At 43.4% G+C, this 11062-nt stretch overlaps 1 protein-coding gene across 4 annotated transcripts in view; it reads left to right on the forward strand.

Annotated features, from left to right (window-relative positions):
• The window catches only part of AK7 (adenylate kinase 7), a 76662-nt gene extending 69250 nt beyond the window's left edge, over window positions 1–7412 (forward strand). For all 4 annotated transcript variants that reach the window (XM_025442946.3, XM_035719884.2, XM_049113452.1 and 1 more), the window contains 3 exons: window positions 3169–3389; window positions 6137–6295; window positions 6721–7412. In XM_025442946.3, coding sequence (XP_025298731.3) covers window positions 3169–3389; window positions 6137–6295; window positions 6721–6759 — 419 coding nt within the window. In that variant the 3' untranslated portion in view covers window positions 6760–7412. The remainder of the gene's footprint in view (window positions 1–3168; window positions 3390–6136; window positions 6296–6720) is intronic.
• Window positions 7413–11062: the final 3650 nt, after the last annotated feature.

An 11062-nucleotide genomic window follows, 5' to 3' on the forward strand; every position in this document is an offset into this window, starting at 1 on the left:
GGGGTGATGGGGAAGCCTAACTATGTCCCCAGGGCCAGGAGGTCACAGGATCAGCAGGGCATTCCTCCTGGAGAATCCTTCTCCTTGAGGATTTGGTGGTGTGTGTGTGTGGGGGGGAGCAGGTATTGTTATATGAAAATGTATTGGATATGTTATGAAACCAAATGCCAAGTTGGCATTTTTTTAAAAGGACACTTCAGAGATACGTGTATTTGCTGTTGACTGCTTTGGGGCAGCATTTTGTCCCCATAGCACTGTAGGGCACTGGTGTTCATCACAGAGTGCCTCCTGGCCTTTACACTGGCCATCTGATCCCCACAGCTACTACTCCGAAAGCAATTTGTTTTTCAGGGCATTCCTCTTTGTTTCCAGTAAACACTTAACTCAGATCTTAGCACCCAGCAGGCACTCAGTAAATAGGAGGACATGTCATCAACCTCATGGTGGTCATCATTGTTCCTAGCTCCAAATCTCAGCTGTCATAGGTGTTTCTGTCCCCTTGGCTTGGTGAACCACTGAACTTCCTTTCTGGTTTCCTGGATCTTGACATTTCTTCCTCCCCTGGGTTTGTAGAAAACCCCTAGCCTGGTGGAAGCCTAGTGGCCAGGCTGACTCCTTGGGGCTCTCAGGGTCTCTCTTTACCCTCAAGAGCCAGATGGGACAGCGTTTTGACCCTAGGGTACTGGGAGGTGTAGAGCCAAGGAACCATGTCTGCATGAGACAGGAGAGCTGATTTCAGATCTGGTTCTGCTTCAATGTTCTCATCTGTGGAACAGGGAAGTAATCCCTGGCCTGTAAGAGTTGTTACAAATGTGAGCTCAGAGATAGGAATTGTCTGGCACACCGGAAAATTCAACAATTCATTCACTGGTAACTAACTTTGTTATTTACTACCAACACTAAGGCATAAAATAATGTGCTATTTAAAAAATATTTATTTATTCATGAGAGACACAGAAAGAGAGGCAGAGACACAGGCAGAGGGAGAAGCAGGCTCCCCACAAGGAACCCGATGTGGGACTCAATCCTGGGAATCCAGGATCAGGCCCTGAGCCAAAGGCAGATGCTCAACTGCTGAGCCACCCAGGCATCCCAAAATAGTGTGCTATTAAGCAATGAAAAGATAACACAATTTATAAATCTGCTTCACACCTGTGGAAGTGAGTGGGTTTTGTCCTCATCTGGATGTGTCTGTGCACATTGGAAATGTGTTTTATTTTTATTTTTTTAAGATTTTATTTATTTGAGATACAGTGAGTGAGAGAAAGCATGAGAGGAGGTGGTGGTGGGAGCAACGGAGAGGGAGAAGCAGGCTCCTCGCTGAGCAGGGAGCCTGATGTGGGGCTCGATCCCAGGACCCCGAGTTGAAGGTGGTTGCTTCACCCACTGAGGTGCCCCTGGACACACATTTTACACATAAAACCTTAGGATTTGAATCTACCAGTATGGAAAGTAGCTCACCTTGTTTGCTTAGAGAACTGGGAGAGAATGGTGAGCAAATTTCACAAAAACAGTGATTGCCGTCTTTTCCGTAAAGCTCAAAAAGTTATTTATGGAGAATCAAGAGACTCCCCCCACCCCGCCCCGCCACGCCCCCGCCCGCGGGAGAAGTGTTGAGAAAGAACTGATGGGGAGGAATGGATGAGTGGTCATTATGTTCCTGTCTCATTCTGTGCCTGTCACATTTGGCCTCGTCTCCACCCTGACACTCAGGAGAGGACATAAAAGGGGAGGGAGAAATGGATCTTAGGGATGGATGTGGGGGAAGGTGTCAAGGTCAGGAATGTAGACAAGCCTCAGAAGGATCAGGAACGGGGCTGGCATCTGCATTCTCCCTCTGCACTTCTGGACTCCTCTTCTCCCTTGGGAGTCTCTTTCCCTGGCTCTTTGGACCAGCAACTCTCCTCCCTCACCCATGTAGTGGACGGGGGCCACCCCACAACCCAAGGGTTTCCACATCACCCTGGGAGCCAAGCCTAGAGCTACCAGACTTTCTGCCCTAATAACACATCCCTAGAAGGACAAATCCGAGATCGTGGTTTGAGCAGATTCCCACCCCCAACCAGGGTCAGGGCAGAGGAAGTACTGGTTTGGGCAGCACTATTCTCCAAAAGTGAGCCTCTTCAAAAGTGTTTCAGAGCACTTTCAAGGACATGAAGTTGTATTACTCTGTTAGAGAAATCGGGAGAAACACACTTAAATGTCATAGTGCAGGAAACAGGTGTAATATATGAGTTTTATTTTGTTTGCTTTTGGTGGCTTACTTCCTCAACCACCACCTGATACACTGGCTCAGTTCTTCACCTCTTCCCCCACAGAAGCTTGAGGTGCCTCTAGTCTGGGTCAAGGTCCTACTGTAGGAACATAGGAAGGGGGCATGGCAGTGGGTGTGCCTGGGGGCAGGATGACAAGAAGGTCCTTTCCTGTAGGAAGGTCTGAGGTGCTGAAAACCAAAATCTTCCACCGCAAAACCTTCTTTGCAGGCACCTTCCAAGCAAACCCAAGAGGGTGATGTAGGATTTCCTGTACCTACTTGGTGGAGAAACCCATTGTTTACCAACAACTGCTTTCTTTTTCTTTTTCTTTCTTCTTTTTTTTTTTTTTTTTGGTCTTGATATTGACATTACTCAGACATTCTGGAATTTGGACTTTTGCCTATTCAAGTAGGCTAACTGAAATGGCTTGTTTTTCTATGAATTAAAAATGTGTCCCAGAATCATTGATTCTTAGAAACAGAAAACAAAAGAAACATGGGGGAAAGCCTGCTTGGCTTCCAGCAAGTACAGGACTTCCTCCTGTGGAAACCCTCACAGAAGCATCCAGGGATGGAGAAGCTTTTTTTTTTTTTTTTTTTTTGGTTGGTTGGTTGTTTTGAGGAGGTCCATTCCCTCCCTGATCCCCATTCAAAATCAACATTGTCACAGCTCAGAGACTGAGCCTCAGCCTTCCCGCGCCCCATGACTCCCAGACACAGGGCTGATTACTCACCAGCAAGATAAGAAATTCTGAATTGTGCTGGCCACTGGGACAAGAAAGCCCAATGTGGTAATTTCCATAACTTACCATGGGATGTTTATATTAACAAAGAATTTTCCCGAATATGGTCTCAGAGGATGTTGCAGAATCTAAGTATGTGGTGACCTCCTTCCTCTCTCCTGGTCTTTAAAGATGTAGGAAAACTTGAAGACTCTCAGAACAGACTTGCCATCAAACAGCTCATCAAAGAGATTGGGGAGCCTCGAAATTATGGTTTAACGGATGAAGAAAAGGCAGAAGAGGAGCGGAGGGCTGCCGAGGAACGGCTGGCCAGGGAGATGATGGAGGAAGCAGAGCGTGAGCACAAGGAAGCCATGGAAATGGCCGAGAAGATGGCTCGCTGGGAGGAGTGGGTGAGTGAGTGTGTGTGGGGGTCTGGGGTGGGGGTGCCCAGCCACTTAGGCCAGCTGCACTTGCCATCCTGCTCGTAGTGAAAGATCATGGAAATACCCCAACACATTTTGGTTTTGGTTTATTTTTGGTTTTGGTTTGTTTTGTCATATGACCATTTCCTAAAAGATGCCCATGGTCTTTTGCTTGGTGTGAGTGATCACAGTAATAGTAACTAGCCATCACCAGGAGTATTGATTTCCCAGATCCTAGTAAATGGGTCACATTGTGCTTCATGCCAACCTCAGGATTACATCTGATTTTCCTCCATTGACCCATCTCACCTGGGTGGTCAGCCTCATTGACCCTCTCAATTCATCCCAATCACTGAGTCTTATCTATTCTGCTTCCAAAAATTGCACTCGGATCCACCCACAGCTCCTCACTTCTGATCAGGGGCAGGGGTTCTCACCAGAATTACGGTGCCTACTCATTGGTCTTCCCACGGTGCCACTCGTGCTCCTGTCCCTCCCCAGCCTGTTCCCAGCAGTCCTTCTAACATACAGATCCACGCGGGCCATGCCCTGTTGAAAACACTTTATAGGCTTCCTTCACCGTGAAACCAAAGTCCAAACTCATCATCACGGCTCTCAAGGTTCTTGGTGACCTGGCTGCTTCTAATGTTTCCCAATGCGTTTGAACAATACACCATCTGCCTAACTTGCTTACTTGCTTTAAGTCTTTGGTACAGTCATCTTTCCAATGAAGCCTTTCCCGGACACCATATTTAAGATTTCAACCCCTGCCACTCCCCACAGTACGTTATACTTCCTTTTATACTCTGCAGTTTCCCTCTTTGCACGTATTCTAAAGGACTAAATATTTTATATATTTATCTTGTCGTCTTTTCTCTGCACAGAATTTAAATTACATGAGGACAAGGACTTTTGTCTATGTTGTTCGTGGCTGTATTTCCAATGCCAAGGATGGTACCTGGCACATAACAGACACTCAACAAATATTTGCAGAAGGAAGGGGAGATGAAGGAAAGATGTCCTTATGCACACATCTTGGGTTGCCTTGTTATCTCCTTAGAATGGATTCCTAAATTTTGTTAGGTCAGACTATACATGGCTTAATTTTTTTTTTTAAAGATTTTATTTATTTATTCATGATAGTCACACAGAGAGAGAGAGAGAGGCAGAGACACAGGCAGAGGGAGAAGTAGGCTCCATGCACCGGGAGCCCGACATGGGACTCGATCCCGGGTCTCCAGGATCGCGCCCCGGGCCAAAGGCAGGCGCCAAACCGCTGCGCCACCCAGGGATCCCCATGGCTTAATTTTTGATACCTATTTCAAAAGTCCCTTCCAGCAAGGGTAAAGCAGTTCACACCTTGTCTACCAGTGGCTCTCTCTACTCCTCCTCCAACCCTGCTTGGTCAGTTGTGCTCATGAATATCAACCTGATAAAGAAAACCCCATCCTACTGCTTTAATGTTCATCTCTCTGGTCAGGATGTTCAACTCTTCCTATGTTAGTTGGCATTTATACTTCCTCTGTTGCAAGTTTTCTCTGCTCACTTTGGGCTGGGTCTCCTTTCCTTAGTATTTGGCAAGAACAGCTTCTGATCAGGTAAAGTAATAGAAACAGGAATGGCCTAGGGAGATAACAGTTTCCCAAGCTGTGCTGCTTGGACTCCAAGCCCCACTCCTCCTCCTTGTCAGTTATTCTCTCTCAGTTTTTCCATTTGTAAAATGAAGCTGATAGCACCTGCCTCATACAGCAACAGGGGTGGTGAGTCAGCCTGTGCAGAAGTATGTGATCAATGCCCGGCAAATCTCGTAATAGCCTCGCTTCTTATAATATGTTGCAAAGAGTGTTTCTTGGCTCATCACTTATCTTTTGACAGCATTTATGGTGTCTCTTCTGGACATAAAGAAGTTTTATGTTTATATGTAGTCAAATCCATCAATCTTTCTCCCATGTTGATTTCTGGATTTGCTGTCTTTGTATGTAGTCAAATCCATCAATCTTTCTCCATGTTGATTTCTGGGTTTGCTGTCTTGCTGGAAGACTCTTTCTGAACAAATAATATTGGTTAGGACTCTTTATCTTGCAAGTGACAGAAAGGCAAGCTCAAAATGGCATAGAAATAAAGAAAACTTACGGATTTACACTGAAGTCCAGTGGGTAGGGCTGGCTTCAGGCAAGGCTTGATATAGTGGCTCAAATGTCACCAAGACCTGGGGTCCCTGTCTCTGCTCTGCTCTCCACGTTGGCATCATCTTCAGGTTCCACCTGATGTGCTTATCCTTTACTAACATCCACAGTTGGGAGGCAGGCTGGACTGATGGGCTTAAGTCCCACCTAAACCACCAGGCTAAAAAGGGAGACTGCTCAAAGGAAATCTGGAATTACTATTTCCAAGAGAGAAGGGACCATATGCTGAGTAAGGAATAACATATCCACCAGACAAATACCTTCTTAACTTTTTATTAGCACTCATCTTCTCACTCTTTCTTCATCTGGGCAGCTAAAAATTATCTTGATTTAAGAAATGAGTCAGGGATCCAGTTTATTATTTTCCAGATTACTGAGCAGTTGTTTTAATACCATTTACATCTTTTCTCCACTGTTTGAAATGCCATCTTTACCATAATGTGAACACACACATAGATATCTGGTTCTAATGCACTCTGGGGTGAATCAGGTGAGTGTGTTCTCCCCTTTCTATCTGTTTACCCTAACCCCTAAATGTTCTGTTTGTAGAATAAGCGGCTAGAGGAAGTAAAAAGAGAAGAAAGAGAATTACTAGAGGCCCAGTCTATTCCCCTGAGAAACTATTTGATGACCCACGTTATGCCAACACTGATGCAGGGTTTGAACGAGTGTTGTAAGGTCAGACCGGATGATCCTGTTGATTTTCTGGTAAGAGATAATTTTTAAAAAAATATCAATTTGAAGGGCACCTGGGTGGCTCAGTGGTGGAATGTCTGCCTTCGTCTCAGGGTGTGACTCCAGGGTCCCGGGATCGAGTCCTACATCAGGCTCCTTGCAGGGAGCCTGCTTCTCCCTCTGCTTGTGTCTCTGCCTCTCTCATGAATAAGTAAATAAAATCTTTAAAAAAAAAATCAATTTGAAACGATGCCTGAATCCAAACAAAAAGCTAGTTGAGATAGAGAAAATGTGTGTCTGGTTATTTGGGAAATAGCCTCTAAAACCTTTACAGTCTATAGTAAGATTTTATTACTCATTTGAAAGTAAAAATTTATGTACTTTTGTTTTTAAATTGTAAACATTGGTAGTAGTGTTTTCTAAATTGACTGGTCTTTTTTTCTTTCTTTCGATTATAGGCAGAGTATCTCTTCAAGAACAATCCTGAAATGCAGTGAAACTTTAAAGATCGTGTGTGATATACCTTTACAGAGTTAAAGATGAGATTAACACTGTAATTTGAAATTTTGCTTGAAAAAAATGCTTTTCCAGTTTTTGGAAAATTCTTTGTTTTCCCCACAAGCAAATGCTTTATTATTAATTTTGCAAATGTTTTATTAAGTAGAATCATTACAAAAAGCTGTATGGCAAACAAGTGACTTTGTTACAGAACTTTATTTGAAAGGTAAATTGATAAAAGTATGCATAGCTCATGGGACAAATACTGATTTAATATTCTTAGTCAAAGTGTTCTATACACTTGGATTTACAGTAATTTATAGCATGAAGAAAATCAGACTATATATTATTTGAACACATAGGCTAATGACTTTACACAATTTGCGATGGCCCCAATGCCAATGGGGTCAGGAAGAAATGAAAATGGTTTATGCTTTGCTGACTCACACTTAATCAAATGTCATTTGTTTCTGTTAGGTTAATTTTTGAGTTCAGAGTCAGTATCAAAACAATGAGTCAGAGAGAATTGTAAACCTCTTGGTAGAAGAGTTCCAATAACAGAATGAATCCTAATATTTGTGATAATTAAAAGTTGCTGAATATTTTCAATAAACTACAATACAGGCATAAGCCATTAATCCCTATGGTCTTTTTCAGCTTGAAAAAAATCCCATAATTTCCAGAATTACTCTGAATGAGAAATATATTAAAATATATTTCATCTCTTTAAATAATGTCATCTGAATATAACAGAACTTTTTTTTTTTATTACGGTAATATATATATATATAACATAAAACTTACCTTGGTGACCATTTTAAAAGTGTATAAATCAGTGGTGCAAAGTACATTCACTGTTTGTTCCATGAAAGGGGGTTTATGCAAAATGACCTCTGAAGGCTGAGAAAGCAGGAAGACCGAAGAAAAAGGCTGACAAGTCCAGCTTAACAAGTAATGGTTTATTAGAAGACTTACAGACAGAAGTGTATCCCAGGGTTGCCCCAAGACCAGTAGATCTCCCAAACCCCACCTCCTTTAAGAACTGCTTTTACGGGATCCCTGGGTGGCACAGCGGTTTGGCGCCTGCCTTTGGCCCAGGGCGCGATCCTGGAGACCCGGGATCGAATCCCACATCGGGCTCCCAGTGCATGGAGCCTGCTTCTCCCTCTACCTGTGTCTCTGCCTCTCTCTCTGTGTGACTATCATAAATAAATAAAAATAAAATAAATTTCTTAAAAAAAAAAAAAAAAAGACCTGCTTTTACTAGTCGTAGGGGCCAGGAGTCCACCCAGTGGAAGAATGGTTAAGAATAAGTGTGTGCTGGGACGCCCAGGTGGCTCAGTCAGTTGAGCTCTTGATTTCAGCTCAGGTCATCACCTCAGGGTTGTGAGATAGAGCTCTGCACTGGGCGTGGAGCCTGCTTGAGATTCTCTCTCCCTCTCTCTCTGCCCCCTTCTCCCTTAAAACAACAACAAAAAGAATAGGTGTGTGTCATAGTCCTATTTCTAGGACAGATCACTTAAAGGCCTGGTTAAACAAAAGGAAAGAATGTGTATGTGTGTGTGTGTGGGGGGCTGTGCTCAAGAAAGTTTGGGTCACACAGCTGTCATCAATGGCACATTTGCCCAAGATGGCACTAGTCTGCTTCACAGTCTTGGACACTCATCATCACTACCTAGTTTTAGAACCTTTTTATCACCCAAATGGAAATCCTTACCCTGTACTATGCCTTCAACACAGATCCTGGCAACAACTAATCTGCTTCCAGTCTCCATGGGTTGGTTTGTTCTGGATATTTATATAAACAGAATCACAATACATGGCCTTTTGTGTCTTCTTTCACTGGCATATTTTCAAGGCTCATGTATCAGGGCTTCATTCCTTTGTGTGGCTGAATAATATTCTACTGTACAGATGTACCACATGCTGTTTAACCATTCGTTCATTGCTGGACAATTTGGGTCATTTTCACCTTTTAGATATTGTGAATAATGCTGCTATGAACATTTGTGTACAAGCTCTTGTTTGAACACCTGGTGTCAATTTTGGGGGGTGGATACCTAGGCGTGGAATTGCTATCACACAGTAAGTCTATGTTTAACTTGCTGAGGAATCAACAAACTTTCTCTGCGTCATTTTCCACTCCCATCAGCAATGCATGAGGATTCCAATTTCTCCGCATCTTTACTAACACTTGTTATTGTGTGCATGTGTGTGTGCGCACACGCCAGTGATGCTAAATGGGTCTGATGTGGGTCGCAGTGTAACTAAGCACATGCTTGCTGGCCATCTGTGTATCTTCTTTGGAGAAATGTATATTCCTGTCCTTTGCTCACTTTGTATTTGGGTTGTTTTTTTGCTATTGAACTGAAGAGTTCTTTATATTTTCCGGATATGAACCCTTATCAGATACATGATTTGCAAATATTTTCCCCTATTCTGTGGCTTGTCTTTTCACTCTCCTGATGGGTGCCCTTGAATGCAAAAAAAGCTCTTAATTTTGATGATGTTGGATTTACCTATTTTTTCTTTTGCTCCACTGCACTATTTTGGACCTTTATACTTTAATCGAAAACACTAATGGAGAGAACACCTCCTCAGGTTTGAAGTCATTGGCCTTTATAATAGTTACCTTTCATGCCTTCATGATGGTTACATTTCATGACCTTGCTTCTTAGTTCACCAAGAAAACCTAGCGATCAAGAGCTGTTCTATCCTCCTACTGCAAAACTAGCTGTTTCCTTCCTGTGCTCCCACCTGAGACCAGCCCCTGACTTGTGTCCTGGATGACATCCCGTCTCACATCATCAGATGCTGCTCCTAGAATTGTCTCTCCTTTCTCATAGTCTGCTCTTTTCCTCTCTTCTGAATTATCACCCTTTCCTTCCAACTTAATGTACTAGCTTCTAAACTTCAAAACGAAACAGGACAAAAATGATTAAAATGCAAAAATCTTCCTAGACCTCTGTATCCTCCTCCAGCCATGTTCCTCTTTAGAGGATCAAGGTTACCAGTGACCTCCAAATCCAACTGTCAAATCTTGGCCTTTGACAAGTTGACTTCTCTGAGCATTTACTTGACCTCTCTTCTTACTTGACCTCTCTGAGCATTTTATCATTTCCTCTGTACAACCTTCTCTTCCCTCCACCTGAATGTCTAAAGCATAGCCAATCTAATTTCTAATCACTCACCCCTTCCCTCCACTGCTGCTCCCCAGGTCCCCACCTCAGGGATTGGCAATTTCATCCTTCCAGTTGCTCAGGCCTCCCACTTGGCATCACCTTTTACTTTTTTTTTTTTTTTTTTTATTCCATACTCAGTTCACTAGTGCATTGTACTGGCTTAATTTTGCAACATAACTCCAGTCAGCCTGCTTCTCACCCCTCTAGCGCTACTGTCCTGGCCAAGTCTCCCACCTGGATTGCTGCTGTCACCTGTTACTAGGTTGCTCTTCCTGTGACAGCTCTCAACATATCAGCACGGGGATCTTTTTCAAACATGACAGATCCCCTCAAAGCCCTCCAAAGCCTTGCCATCTCATGCAGGGTGGGAGGCAAAGTCCTGACCTAGCCTACGAGGCCCGATAGTCTGGCCCCTCATGGCTTCACTGCCCCTTCACTTCACTCTTCATTGCCAAGTGCAGGCTGCTTTGGGGCCTTTGCCTGGAGTCCTCAGCCCAGACATAACCCTGTGGCTCACTCTTACTTCATCCTTGGCTTGGATCAAATATCATGCCCCAGAGGGGCCTCCTCAGACCATCCTCTCAATGACATCTCACTCTGTTCCTTTTCTCTGCTTATACTGACATCATTTTATAAAACTATTAGCTCTTTCTTCCACTAAAATGTAAGCTCCACAGGGGTGGGGATTTTGTATTTTTCTGTATCTCGAGAGATGAAAAAGGTACATAGCACATAGTAGAGATGTAATAAATATTAGTGAGTGAAAGCTATTTAGCTGAAAGTTTGTTTTTATTTATTTTTTATATAACTAATTCAAATCTCCGGTCTTTTCATGAAGTCCATTATACACATTTCCATAGGCTGGGATGGGATACTTGAGTAACTCTGAGGGTCACTAAGAGGCTTCATGAAGTGGCACTGATTTTGGCAAATTCTCGCTTGAGTCTAGCCTCAGCCATGTCTTAGGTCAGGTAGGACCCTGAGATGCTGATTTGTCTTAATTAATCTCCTAGGAGACCAGGAGAGAAGACAGGATTCCGACTGAACTTACAATGAGACACTTACAATGAGACACGTAACTGTTGAGTGGGTGGATATTTGCACCCGTTTCACCAGTACT

Source organism: Canis lupus, chromosome 8, assembly GCF_003254725.2.
Source record: "Canis lupus dingo isolate Sandy chromosome 8, ASM325472v2, whole genome shotgun sequence".
In the NCBI taxonomy this organism is placed as follows: domain Eukaryota; kingdom Metazoa; phylum Chordata; class Mammalia; order Carnivora; family Canidae; genus Canis; species Canis lupus.